Genomic DNA, 15,359 nt, shown 5'->3' with positions numbered 1-15,359 from the left:
TTGCAATTCTCGGGTCGTTAGAGGTACCTGGGCAAGGTTTTCGGGGGCATCGCTGCCGCTAGATTTTTGCGTAGGCGTCGCCATTTTGGGATCCGGACCTCGCGTCTTGTCTTTATCGCGTTTGGTCACTTTCGGTGGCATTCCCGACGGCGATTTTTGCATATAAGTAGTGATCGACATAGACCACAGTTGCTAGAGGAGGATCTGTCCCGAAAAAGGCGGTTTACCGGTCTGATGGTGGAGGATCAGGGCCCTATCCCCGGAGCTCAGCCAGTAACCACCCGGCCGCTCTCACCACATCACGTGATCTCCATGTCAACTTTTTAAGGTACAGGATACCCTCCCTTTGTCCCAAAAATCATGCAAAATGTACATACAAAGGAAATAAAAGAAAAAATTACCTGAATATACTGTTTATTTAGTTATTTTATTCATTCAAAGGCTATGTTACTGTAAGTCAGATTGTGTACAAGTAGTAAAGTTCTGCTACCAAACATACATATTAAGGTAAAAATTTACGCTTATGGCTTTTCCAGCAGTGTTCAATCTGTGGACAATCTCGCCTGATGCTCCAACAATAGTCAGCCATCATATGTATATTCCATCTACCCTGATACCGTGCCTCCATGACCTTCAAATCTTGGTAGAATCGTTCACCTTGCTCATTACTGACTGCACCAAGGTTTTTCTGGAAGTCAGCAAGATGGCTATGCAGAAAATGCACCTTGATGCTCATGTTGCAACGAAGCATTTTGAAGCTCTCCAAGAGTTTCTGGACAATTTCGGTGTAATTCTGTGCTTGTGTATTTCCAAGAAAGTACTTGACAAGGTTTTTGAATGATAACTAAGCATTCTTTTGGAGTTCTGACATTGTCCCGATGAAATGTTCATCTTTAATGAGCTGCTGAATCTGTGGATCGTCAAACACACCGGCCTTTATCTTTTCAAACGAAAGGCTAGGAAATGCCAAAATGAGGTACTTGAAACAGTCTCCTTCAGTTGGCAAAGCATTTTGATAAATCCAGGCCTAAAATAGGCTGTAGAGGAAAAAACTTGACATGATAGAAGAAAACTAACTGCAGTTTTGAAATCAGCATGCCTATTTGCCTTAAAGAGCTGAAAAATCGAACTCAACAGGAATTATGTTAAAAATTATTCCCCAGTGTAATCTAAGCAAGAAAACACATTGTGTACGTTAGAATAGAATGAGAATTCTTTGTCTTTTATATTTAAACTTCTCCAAGCATCTATCAAACACAATTCCTGGGACAGAAAGCCTACACCCACATCCTTTTGGCTGGCTTGCAATGAACTAACCAGTTATCAGTTATGTTAAAATCTCCTGCAAGTATACATCTGCAATTGGACCACTTTAATTTAGCTACCAGGTCTGAAAAAAAACAAAACATGAGCATATTTGTTGGGTGCATATAAATTTACCAGCATCAGCTTGACCCCCATATAATTCTCCAAGAACAAGAAGATAACGACTATGAACATCTATTACCTGACTTTCAAAATGAAAGGGCAATGCTTTGTGGATCCAAAGGGAAGTAATAATTTTGCCCAACCCATTCTATATAGCTTCTCATGCTCACAATTAACTGATGTCTCTTTTAAAAACATATCCATATTTATTTTTTTTAGATCCATTAATACTTTTTTTCTTTTTATTGGAGCATTTAACCCATCAACATTAAATGAGCACACTTTAACCTTAGCTGTTCACTCATACATTTCTAACAGTATGATTGTACAAAATGTGAATGGTGTAGCAGGAAGCCCCCCAGCTCAGGCCACCCACCTCGATTCCAACAGCTAATTTTAACTGTATAAGACAAACGTCGCAAACATGAGTTTGTGTTTCTTCCTACTCACGGAAATTCATTCTCTGAACCACCACGTGAAACTCCACAACCACACCCTTCCGTACCCATTCCCATTCACACCAAATTGAAACCACATTTTTATCAAATTCCCTCCACCCAAAATGCAGGGCTTCTCCCCTTGCAAGTGTTTCCTTCCCCGTGGATGAGCCTTCATTCTGCTCAATTCAGGGGAATTCCTGTAACCAACAAAATTCTGAGTCAAAAATCCTCTCAAAATCTTCTGAGGGTGGTAATAACCGTATCAAAATTAACCATAGCATTAAAGGCCAAAGAACCACAATTTTGTGACCCAAATCAACACACCGTGGGTGAAAAACTTTTTTTCCCTTATTTGATGGACCTCATACTAGGGTGACAAGGACCGGGTTTAGGCGTCTGCCTTCATCAAGGGGCAGGTCGGCAAGAAAAGCCGCTCACAACATACATATTTGGCCCCTTGATGAAGGCAGACGCCGAAACACGATCCTTGTCGCCCTAGTATGAGGTCCATCAAATGAGAAAAAAAAATTTTCCCCACGGTGTGTTGATTTGGGTCACAAAATTGTGGTTCTTTGGCCTTTAATGCTATGGTTAACCAACAAAACTCTGCCAGTTATTTTTTCCTCATGTCCATTAACCTTTGCAAACACCGCCTTCTGCTACATTGCTGTCCTTTGCTTTCCTGTCCACTTGTAGCAAAAACCCTGCAAAATGCCCCATATCTTGTGGTCGAGTAAACATCTCGTGGCACATTTTTCTTTTTTTCTCACATTTACAAAAAATAAAATATATGTAATAGTTCTGAATTTGCTATTGCTGGAATTTTTATGTCGAGAAAACCTGCCCGTTAGCTTAAAGCCTGATTGTAACCCACCATATTTGGTGGCAAATCATTGCAGTAAGACCACCCAAACACTTAACAGTCTCACTGGCACAGCAGACTGTCTCAATATATTAACACACAATAACTTTGCGGTCGTCGAATTCATATGTTACCTCCAGCATAACATCACTTTGGAAGAAGAGAAAAAAGTCTTGCACTTCTTTAGTTATTTCTCATATCTTAACTTCTCCATGATGAAAGGTGCATGGCCTGGGGGAAATTGCAGTATAAATTTTATTCCCTTCTGGTATAATTGAATGCAGTATGGTGTAAATTCCTTATGTGCCATCATCACTTTGAGAGAAATCTTGGAAAATTACCAGCTTCTTATTGGCATAAGTAAGTTTCTTTCTGAAAGCCGTCAAACTTCTCATTTTATCAGTATAATTCAAGTATTTAACCATAATTGGTCTAGGTTTTTTCCAATGGTTGTCTCACCATCCCCAACCAATATGTTCTTTCCATCAAAATCTTTCTCTCCTGTGGGCTAAGCCCAAACGTGTCTGGTAGCCATACCTCACAAAAATACAGCAGGCCATCAGGAGGCATTGTCTCCAGAATGCTTAAGATGTGTAAAATTGTTTGACCTGCTACAGTTCTCAAGGTCATCTAACTTTTCTTCTATGGTTTTATTTGCCGTTTTTAACTCTGCAATCTCACCATCCATGTGATTGATGTTCTTATCGTGTACATTAACTTGCTTGCCAATCTTAGGGCCTCATTTACTGAGCATTTTTCCTGTTGACTCAGAATAGGAGAAAAGCCTTAGTAAATCAGGCCTTTAGTAAGCTCGACATTGTAGTTTCCTATTATTTCTCTTAGTTCACCTACAGAAGGCTGTGGTTTCTGGAGCTGGTCTACAATCGCTGCCGTGACCGCTTTTGAAATCTCTCTAATTGCCAACTCAGAAATGTCCTCCATGCATGGGCCTGTCTCCAGTGCCATTTTCTCCACCACCACTGTTGCAGACTTAGGAAGGTGTTGAGGTAGTGTGATTGGGTTTGAATAGGTACCAACATTTGTTAATCAAGAGAGCAGTGAGTCACTCTGGCTGACTAACTGAAGTTAGACTGTTTGTATTTCCCAACCCTCCCACCCCTCACTCACCCACCCCTAGCTCATCCCTTAATTTATAGGCAGGTGCCACTTTCACAAAAAAAAAAATCAACAAAAACTTTATTGAGAATTCGATCAGACCCCGGTAGGCCACTACCAGACACATAGTGAATTCACTAATACATTTAAAGGACGTTTGACACATTACTACTCCCATAGCAACCTAAAACTTAACTAGGAACTGATCAAAATTGAGATGAAGGCAGCAGTCCAGCAACAAGAGGGGGGCTTCCCAGTCTTTTGCATAGAGTGTCACATGTATGATTTTTTACCCACCAGTGAGAAGTTGTACATGTGCATGCGATGCAAAGAGCTTCTGGCTCTCAGAGAACGAGTCTGATCTCTGGAGGCTAGAGTGGCAGACCTGGAGGAGCTGAGGCAGACAGAGAGGTATATAGATGAGACCTTCAGGGACATAGTAGTCAAGTCCCAACTTCAGACTGGCAGCCCTGCTGCTGCCTTCGAGGAAGAAGGTCACATGATGGGAGAGCATCAACCATGTGCAGCAGGAAAGGATCCTGTAGCAAGGACCTGCTCTCCAGGTGATGCATTGTCCTTTCGTACCGAGGATATCTCCCCAAGGTCTACTGCCCAGGAGGGAAGGGTTAGGTCGGCCGTCATAGTTGGTGATTTGATTATTAGGAATGTAGATAGCTGGGTGGCTGGTGGGCGTGAGGATCGCCTGGTAACATGCCTACCTGGTGCGAAGTTGGCGGACCTCACACGTCACCTAGATAGTATTTTAGACAGTGCTGGGGAAGAGCCGGCTGTCGTGGTACATGTGGGCACCAACGACATAGGAAATGTGGGAGGGAGGTTCTGGAAGCCAAATTTAGGCTCTTAGGTAGAAAGCTTAAATCCAGAACCTCCAGGGTAGCATTCTCTGAAATGCTCCCTGTTCCACATGCAGGTCACCAGAGGCAGGCAGAGCTCCAGAGTCTCAATGCATGGATGAGACGATGGTGCAAGGAAGAGGGATTCAGTTTTGTTTGGAACTGGGGAACCTTTTGGGGAAGGGAGAGTCTCTTCCGAAGGGATGGACTCCACCTTAACCAGGGTGGAACCAGACTGCTGGTGCTAACCTTTAAAAAGGAGATAGAGCAGCGTTTAAACTAGAACAAAGGGGAAAGCCGACAGTTGCTCAGCAGCGCATGGTTCGGAGAGAGGTATCGTCAAAGGGTACTAATGATGCATTAGAATTCGGGCAGCCCGACAGTGAGGTTCCAATGATTAGAAAAATAGTCCAAGTGCCTGTAACTAAAAACTCACCTGAGCTAAAAAATTCTAACGTATCCCTATCAATTAAAAGCAGAATGAAAATACAAACAAAAAACAAACTTTGAAATGTTTGTATGCTAATGCCAGAAGTCTAAGAAGTAAGATGGGAGAATTAGAATGTATAGCAGTGAATGATGACATAGACTTAATTGGCATCTCGGAGACATGGTGGAAAGAGGATAACCAATGGGACAGTGCTATACCGGGGTACAAATTATATCGCAATGACAGAGAGGAGCACCCGGGAGGAGGTGTGGCGCTTTATGTCCAGGATAGTATAGAGTCCAACAGGATAAACATCCTGCATGAGACTAAATGCACAATTGCATCTTTATGGGTAGAAATCCATTGTATGTCGGGGAAGACTATAGTAATAGGAGTATACTACCATCTACCTGGTCAAGATGGTGAGACGGACAGTGAAATGCTAAGAGAAATTAGGGAAGCTAACCAAATTGGTAGTGCGGTAATAATGGGAGACTTCAATTACCCCAAAATTGACTGGGTAAATGTATCATCCAGACACACTAGAGACAATGTTCCTGGATGGAATAAATGATAGCTGTATGGAGCAATTGGTTCAGGAACCAACGAGAGAGGGAGCAATTTTAGATCTAATTCTCAGTGGAGCACAGGACTTGGTGAGAGAGGTGTAATGGTGGTGGGGCCACTTGGCAGTAGTGATCATAATATGATCAAATTTGATTTAACGACTGGAAGAGGAACAGTGTGCAATTCCAAGGCTCTCGTTCTAAACTTTCAAAAGGGAAACTTTGATAAAATGAGAAAAATTGTTAGAAAAAACTGAAAGGAGCAGCTACAAAAGTAAAAAAAAATGTCCAAGAGGCGTGGTCATTGTTAAAAAAAATAAATTAAAAAAAAAAACAAACCATTCTAGAAGCACAGTCCAGATGTATTCCACACATTTAAGAAAGGTGGAAAGAAGGCAAAACGATTACCGGCATGGTTAAAAGGGGAGGTGAAAGAAGCTATTTTAGCCAAAAGATCTTCATTCAAAAATTGGAAGAAGGATCCAACAGAAGAAAATAGGATAAAGCATAAACGTTGGCAAGTTAAATGTAAGACATTGATAAGACAGGCTAAGAGAGAATTTGAAAAACTCACAGTAAAAACTTTTTAAAATATATCCGAAGCAGAAAGCCTGTGAGGGAGTCAGTTGGACCATTAGATGATCGAGGGGTTAAAGGGGCACTTGGAGAAGATAAGGTCATCGCGGAAAGATTAAATGATTTATTTGCTTTGGTGTTTACAGAAGAGGATGTTGGGGAGGTACCCGTAATGGAGAAGGTTTTCATGGGTAATGATTCAGATGGACTGAATCAAATCACGGTGAACCTAGAAGATGTGGTAGACCTGATTGACAAACTGAAGAGTAGTAAATCACCTGGACCAGATGGTATACACCCCAGGGTTCTGAAGGAACTAAAAAATGAAATTTCAGACCTATTAGTAAAAATTTGTAACCTATCATTAAAATCATTCATTGTACCTGAAGACTGGAGGATAGCTAATGTAACCCCCATATTTAAAAAGGGCTCCAGGGGCGATCCGGGAAACTACAGACCGGTTAGCCTGACTTCAGTGCCAGGTCAAATAGGGGAAAGTGTTCTAAACATCAAAATCACAGAACGTATAGAAAGACATGGTTTAATGGAACAAAGTCAGCATGGCCTTACCCAAGGCAAGTCTTGCCTCACAAATCTGCTTCACGTTTTTGAAGGAGTTAATAAACATGTGGATAAAGGTGAACCAGTAGATGTAGTATACTTGGATTTTCAGAAGGTGTTTGACAAGGTTCCTCATGAGAGGCTTCTAGGAAAAGTAAAAAGTCATTGGATAGGTGGCGATGTCCTTTCGTGGATTGAAAACTGGCTAAAAGACAGGAAACAGAGAGTAGGATTAAATGGACAATTTTCTCAGTGGAAGGGAGTGGACAGTGGAGTGCCTCAGGGATCTGTATTGGGACCCTTACTTTGCAATATATTTATAAATCATCTGGAAAGAAATACGACGAGTGAGATAATCAAATTTGCAGATGACACAAAATTATTCAGAGTAATTAAATCACAAGCAGATTGTGATAAATTGCAGGAAGACCTTGTGAGACTGGAAAATTGGACATCCAAATGGCAGATGAAATTTAATGTGGATAAGTGCAAGGTGATGCATATAGGGAAAAATAACCCATGTTATGATTACACAATGTTGGGTTCCATATTAGGTGCTACAACCCAAGAAAGAGATCTAGGCGTCATAGTGGATAACACATTTGAAATCGTCGGTTCAGTGTGCTGCGGCAGTCAAAAAAGCAAACCGAATGTTGGGAATTATTAGAAAGGGAATGGTGAATAAAACGGAAAATATCATATTGCCCCTGTATCGCTCCATGGTGAGACCGCTCCTTGAATACTGTGTACAATTCTGGTCGCCGCATTTCAAAAAAGATACAATTGCGATGGAGAAGGTACAGAGAAGGGCTACCAAAATAAGGGGAATAGAACAGCTCCCCTATGAGGAAAGACTAAAGAGGTTAGGACTCTTCAGCTTGGAGAAGAGACGGCTGAGGGGGGATATGATAGAGATGTTTAAAATCATGAGAGGTAGATGTGAATCGGTTATTTACTCTTTCGGGTAGTAGAAAGACTAGGGGGCACTCCATGAAGTTAGCAAGTAGCACATTTAAAACTAATTGGAGAAAGATCTTTTTCACTCAACGCACAATTAAACTCTGGAATTTATTGCCAGAGGATGTGTTTAGTGCAGTGTAGCTGGGTTTAAAAAAGTTTTGGATAAGTTCTTGGAGGAGAAGTCCATTACCTGCTATTAAACAAGTTGACTTAGAAAATAGCCACTGCTATTACTAGCATCAGTAACATGGGATCTACTTAATGTTTGGGTACTTGCCAGGTATTTGTAGTCTGGATTGGCCACTGTTGGAAACAGGATGCTGGGCTTGATGGACCCTTGGTCTGACCCAGTATGGCATTTTCTTTTGTACTTATGTATACCGATCTGTTTTGGATGTGTTTCCTTAGGCCTTAAAGGTGCAATAATTAGCCTGTGCTGTGTAGGGAAAAAATAAATGTATAATATTTGTAGCTGAACATGAGGGTTTACCAATTAATGTTATATTGTGTCGCTGGCTCCCAGGAAGCAAGTGCTCAGTGCTTCCTACTCTCTCAATGTCATAAATGGAAGTCTGGCAGAAAAAAAACTTAAAACAGTTTTATATTTTGCCGCTTTGACATCCAATGTACAGGATGGGTTTACAAAATAAACATTCATAATATACATATGCATAAACTATTCATAAAAAACTAATGCTCATCTTTAACATACTGGCTATCCTTAGCTTAAATTTTAGCATTTCAATAGCTTTGGCTATTTTTACAAGTCTGATCAGTGCAAGCTCTACAGAAAATCCCCTTAAAATAAAAGGTGTCGCGCGACGAAGGGGTTTTCCCCTTTGTGCTCCCCTTCGTGCTAACCTTTGTGCTCCTTCTAATATAATTATATTTATGTTTATGTTAATAATTTAACTTTTATTAATGTTATTTAGCTTTTTGCTTTGTTTAAAATTATTTCATTATTGGCGTTTAAATGTATTAGACTAAGGAATTTTACTTCCTGCTTATTCTGTTTCATTGTAAACCGGTTTGATATGCATTTTATGCAGGAAAATCGGTATAAAAAAAACTAAAAATAAATAAATAAATCTACAGGGTAAAATAAGTTGCGTAGAACTAAAATTCACCTAGATGTGTGCTGTTTTTACTCCCCCCCCCCCCCCCCCCCCCCAACAAGATTGCCTTTTATAATGTGGCTAAATATTCATATGTTATGGAACCCATGCGGATTTTATCTGCATTTGAGGAGGGTGGGTTTCATGTTACCTAGTTTAATATAGTTGAAAATTACCTACTCTGTGGGGTTGCGTTGTTGGTGGTTTTTTTTTTTTTTTTTTTTAGAAGGTGTGGGTAAAGAGTGACACTTTTTTTTTCTGGCACAAATGATAGTGACAGAAATTGCAGTGCAGGCACCAATATGCCTATCATGCAGGTTGATGCCACCATCAAGGACTCTTCCTGTACCTTTCCACTTATCTTATGAGTAGAACCCATCTGCTTTGGGAGGTGGAAGGGATGATGACTTTGATTAGAGGCTGGGAGCAAGATTGACCGTGTACGGTATCAGTACTTCAGTTAAGATAATTTAATTTGAGGCTGAAGCAGAATGTATTGTCCTTGCTCTGCTCTGAAATTCAGTCAAATTAAAATGCAAATGCTGTTCTTGAGGTGTGACATCAGCATTAGGTCCCGTGCCTCTGTGGGTGGGAAAGAAATGAATATGTGGGGTTGTGAGCCTTGGGGAGACAATTAGCTTTGGGGTGAGGAGAAAGGAATGAGAGCCTATTGCACATTTTTCTGATTTGCCTTTACTTTCTTCCAGAACTCAATACGTCATAATCTGTCCCTGCACAATAAGTTTATCAAAGTCCATAATGAAGCAACAGGGAAAAGTTCCTGGTGGATGCTGAACCCTGAAGGTGGTAAGAGTGGGAAAGCCCCCAGGAGGAGAGCTGCTTCCATGGATAACACCAGCAAACTGAACAAAGTACGAGGGAAAGCATCCAAGAAAAAGGTATCGCTCCAAGCTGCAGCAGACACTCCCGCTGACAGCCCTGACTCCCAGTTCCCTAAGTGGCCTGGGAGCCCTTCATCAAGGAGCAATGAGGACTCTGATATGTGGATTTCTTTCCGGACCAGGACCAGCTCCAATGCAAGTACTATAAGCATACGGCCTGAACACGAGGATGTCCAGGATGAAGATATTCACTCTCCATTGGTGTACTCAAACCCGTCCAACAGTGTTCCTCCAACGGTGACAGAGGAATTGGAGCTCATTGATGGGTTAAACCTTCTCTCTTCTGGTTCTTCCATGCAGTCGGTGACTGGCAGCCTGATCCAGCAGAGTTCCAGCTTCTCTCTACAGCCTCAAAGCACATCCAGTCAGACTTCTTCATTTGGCAACTCTTTGTTCAACCCAGTGGATATCTCTTTGCAGAGCTCGGCCAATCATTTCACAGGGCCTCGGACTCTGGAAGCACTCTTAACTTCCAATTCTCCACCTCCTAGTGATGTAATGATGACCCAGGTAGATCCCATCCTGACTCAGACTGGTAGCCGGATAAATAACCAAAATATGCTGATTCTTGGTGGACAGGCTGCTCAAAACAAACTCAGCCTGTTAGGGAAACCCCTGGAACTGCAGCCTACTTCTATTGGTACTGGTGCTTTGCCATCCACTCTCACCCTTTTGGCATCTTCTCAAAGCACGACTGCTTTGACAACGCTGAAAGCTCCAGCCTCTGCTAATTCAGTGGTCCAGCTAGGTCCTCAGCATCCTCTGCCTTCTGCTGCCATGGCACCATTTGTTGGCATGAACCATGACAAACTGCCCACAGACTTGGATGTAGATATGTTCATGGAGAACCTGGAATGTGATGTGGATTATATCATCCACAGTGACCTCATGGATGAGGAGGGACTGGATTTTAACCTTGATCCTCTAATGCCCAGTCCAAGTCCAAGCTATCCTGGCAGTTCGCAGGCCTCCACCCATAGCTGGGTTCCTAGCTAACTTCAGGAGCATCAGAAAGGTAGGTGCATTTCTTAAAGCAATTTTTCTCAGTATTGTTGGTTTCATGGTACACTTTAAAATTTGCCTAATCCCTGTGCCACACAGAATAAAATTTCATAATATTGTATTTTCCTTACAAATTACAACTTATGAAATAGTGCAACTCCTCCTTCCCCTCCCAATCTCTCAACCCTGCCTGATCCAATCTTTCACGTCTGCTCCTAGTATGATAATTTTTCCTAACCTCAATAGTACATTTTTTTTCTTTTTGACCTTCTGCACTCCTGCATGATCCTTGTTTGGGCATATACCACCCACCCCCATTTCCCATATGTTCCCTCTTTCATGCTGTCCATGTGATCCTCTGCCTCTTCTCTCCAACTGGCAGAAGAGCAGCACTTCCTCCTGCGTTTGCCTCCACTACTGGCCAGCTTCATTCAGACCTGAACACCTGGTTCTGGCAGATCCTACAAAATTGCAGGATCCCACTTGATGCCATGGGTAAAGATGGTAGTGCTGCTTGGCAATAGTTGTCATAATGCAGTCAGATTGACATAGAAACATGATGGTAGCAAAGACCGATGATTCATCTAGTCTGCTCATCCACCCCACTAATTTAGCTTTAAAATTCCCATTGTTCCGTTAGAGATCCCCTGTATATATTTCATGCTTTCTTGAATTCATATACTGTGTTTATCTCCACCATCTCCTCTGGGGGGGACTATCCATGCATCCAGTACCCTCTCTGTAAATAAATATTTCCTAAGTTTACTCTTCAGTCTACCCCCTTTCAACCCCATCACATGACCTCTTATTCTAGAGTCTCCTTTCCTTTGAAAGAGGCCCTCTGTCAGGAGAGTGGACCCTTGTGTTGTGGCATGGTCGGCACAACCTAGTAGGCGAACCCACTAGGCCTACACTGACAGCGAATGTGCCCTGGGCCAGGAAAGAACTGAAGCTTCACCTGTACCAACCCCATTCTCCATAGGCTGAGCCCTTAGCAAGATGGATGGTAAGGCAAGGCTGGAGAGACTGGACGAGTCAGGACAAGCTGGACGAGGTATGGCTGGAAGCAGGAACATGTCAAGGCAACATACTGCTGGCAAGGCAGGAGACCTGTCGCTGAGGCATTGAGAGGACCATGGTGGGGGTATAACTTCCCCGCTGCGTGACATCATCTTGAGGTGCCACAGGAAGGCTTTCCTGCTGAAGGGCCTTCATAAGCCGGCGTGCATGTGCACATAGGGGCAACAGAGGCAGAGAGAGGATGGCAGCATTCTTGTTGCATCGGAGCTTGGCAGCATGCAGAGTGAGTGCAGCTGGTCACGGGGTCTTTCCACAGCTGGCCAAACATTATACCCACCTCCTGTACATGGAAACCTTGGAAGTATTTAAATGTTGCTATCGTATCTCCCCTAATCTTGCCTTTCCTCTAGAGTTTACATGTTTAGATCGTTAAGTCTGTCCCCATATTCTTTAGAATGAAGACCATTGACCATTTTAGTTGTCACCCTCTGGACACATTCCAGCCAGTTTATATCATTTTGTGAAGGTGCGGTCTCCAAAATTGTACACAATATTCCAAATAAGGTCTCACCAGGGACTTATTCAGGGGCAATATTACCTCCCTTTTTCTGCTAACCATTCCTCTTCCTATATAGCCAAGCAGCTTTTTGGCTTTTTCCATTGCTTTATCCATCTGTTTGGCCACCTTAAGATCATCAGATATGAACACCTTCCCGCTCTTCTTTAGTGCTTAAAAGAATTTCACCACCAGTACTGTACCTCTCTCTTGTGATTTTGCAACTTAAATGCATAACTCTGCATTTTTTAACATTAAATCTTAGCTGCCAGACCCTAAACCATTCCTCAAGCTTTGCTAGATCCCGCCTCATATTTTCCACACTACCTGGTGCTCCTACCCTGTTGCAGATTTTATCATTGGAAAAATGACAAACCTTTCCCAACAATCCTTCCATAATATTGCTGATGAAAATGTTGAAAAGAATGAGTCAAAGGACTGATCCCTGAGGCACACCACTAGTAATGCCCCCCTCCTCAGTGAGCCCCATTTACCACTACCCTTTTTTGCCTCCCGTCAACTAGTTTTAACCCAGTCACTCACTCTAGGGTTCATTCCAAGAGCATTCAGTTTATTTCTAAGTCTCCTATGTGTAACCATGTCAAAGGTCTTACTGAAATTCAAGTACTCTACATTTCCATCAAACCCCTCCAAATGCTTCAGAATGCTGCTGCCAGAATCCTCACAAATACACGTAAGAATGACCACATTATACCCATCCTAAGAGACCTTCCTTGGCTCCCATATCCTGCAGAGTTCTCTACAAAATCCTCTCCCTCATACACAACCAAGACTTTCAATTGCTCAACGACTCAATTCATTTCCACTCATCCAACAGGCCCACCAGATCTGCCTATAAAGGATCTCTCCACATACCGTCCCCTAAACTCACCCACCTTTCCTCTACAAGAGATCAAGCCCTATCGATAGCAGGCCCCACAAACTGGAACCCAATGCCGCTTGACCTCCGCATGGAGCCATGTACTCAGAAATTAAAAAAAAAAAAATTAAAAACATGGCTCTTCAGACAGACTTTCACCTAATGCACTATGTATACCCCCCCCCCCCCCCCCCCCCTGGTCCCCTTAGCCTAGCCCTCATTTCATCTCGCATGAAAATATTATTTGTATCCCACTATGGGATAACACTCTATTCTAGTTATACCTGTGGAATAATAACTACTCTAGTCATACCTAGTTCTAATCTGTTAATGTTTTATTACTCCTTCCAAACTTTTAAACACATATGTTAACCATTTGTTTTTACCTTAGCTTACGTTACCCTCCGTTCCATGTAAATGTTCTTTATCTTACAGTTCTATGTAAACTGATATGATATGCAAACGGTTATCGGTATTAAAAAAAAAACAAACAACAAACCTTAAATAAATAAATCTAGTGCTTTCCTTTGTTCCAGCTCTGTGATTAAGAAAATTAATCTGACTCCTCTGACAAGATCTACTCCTGGTAAAATGTTCAGCTTTAGATCTTGTAAATCCATTGGATTTTAGAAAATTCACCATCTTTGGTTTTATTGGCGATTTCATTAATTTGCTCAGCAAAGAGATCATTCTAACCAGCCTGCATTTTCTTTTTTTTTTTTGAAATTAATAATTTTATTAAACTTTTGACATAACAGTGCTATTACAATAACAATATGAATACAGAATATATCCCCAAATCCCCCCTCCCTCCCCCATCCCCACCCTCATCAGTGCAGTGGAGCCGAAATCTCTCTGCTACAGAATCCATAAGGATTAATGTCTAGTAATGATTTCTCATTTACATACCAGAATACTCTCATATCCCTTACATAGTTTTTAGAAAGAAAACATATCACTGAAGGCACATTAAAATACAGGAGGTAAAGGTACACTCCCACCCAAGTTGGCAAAGAGCAACTGATCTCTTAACCCAATAACAATTTACATTTGAGAAATATATTCCACAAACGGTTTCCAAGATCAAAGTACGAGCAGCTATAAAAGTATGAGAACAGAAGCGCTGCTGGGATTTATGCAGAGCATCTGGGAATACATGCAGCAAGGCCATAATGGCAGAAGCCTGAATGGGCACCTGAAACAGATCACTCAACCAAGTAAAAAGGAGTTCCCAAAAGGTTTGGATTTTCGGGCAAGTCCACCATATATGGAAGTAAGTACCTCTACTTCCACAGTTGCGCCAACAGGAGTCCGAAACAGTCTGATATATCCTATGAATTTTATCTGGGGTGAGATACCATCTGTATATCATCTTATAACAGTTTTCACGTAGGCCAGCTGAAATTGAACATTTCCTGGCAAAATATAGTATGGTCTCCCATGATTGAGGACTCAATTGCTCCCCCAGATCCATTGCCCACTGTCTCGCAAATGCGCTTATTTCCTGCTTATCTGGAAAGAGAGCATGATATGTTTTAGAAATAGGTCCCTTCATTCTGTCACTATATTGCACCAATGCCTCAAACAGCGAGCGACTTGGTCGTAACTCTTTAGCTCGTTGTATAGTCTGAATGAAGTGGACTACTTGAGCATATGCCAGGAAATCCTTCGAGCTAAAGAGGGAGATATCCATTAGACCCTGCATTGATAAGATCGACCCTTGGGACATCATATGACCAACTGTGGTAATACCCGCACTCCTCCAAACTGTCAACTGGGAGATGTGTCTGTTGTAAAGGAGAGAGGTTTGATAGAAATATTTATAGGCTCCAACTACTTGCCTGCTGCTCTGCTTCCAAATATTCAAAGTGACCTGTAAGGACCATGCTATGTCCTTGATTGTCCGCCAGGTGTTTTGAGGCTGCCAAAATATGGCCCGTATGGCCATTGGGCCTAAAATTGCTTGTTCAATAGTCACCCATTGTTTAATTTCCATATTACGATGGATATCAATTAAAGCTCGCAGCTGGGCTGCCCTATAGTACCATAAGAGGTTAGGAACTCCCAATCCCCCCTGCGACTTCGGGAGAT

The 15,359-nt window shown here is 42.0% G+C and overlaps 1 protein-coding gene across 1 annotated transcript in view; it reads left to right on the top strand.

Moving 5' to 3' along the window:
* The window catches only part of FOXO4 (forkhead box O4), a 95,405-nt gene that overhangs the window by 44,765 nt on the left and 35,281 nt on the right, over positions 1-15,359 (top strand). Inside the window, exon 2 of the mRNA XM_029607236.1 lies at positions 9,616-10,825. Within this exon, the coding sequence (XP_029463096.1) occupies positions 9,616-10,806 (1,191 nt within the window). The 3' untranslated portion in view covers positions 10,807-10,825. The remainder of the gene's footprint in view (positions 1-9,615; positions 10,826-15,359) is intronic.

The sequence above is a fragment of the Rhinatrema bivittatum genome, chromosome 6, assembly GCF_901001135.1.
Source record: "Rhinatrema bivittatum chromosome 6, aRhiBiv1.1, whole genome shotgun sequence".
Lineage (NCBI taxonomy): Eukaryota > Metazoa > Chordata > Amphibia > Gymnophiona > Rhinatrematidae > Rhinatrema > Rhinatrema bivittatum.
The sequence above is the reverse complement of the archived record's forward strand: the minus strand, read 5'-3'. Positions and strand labels throughout refer to the sequence as shown.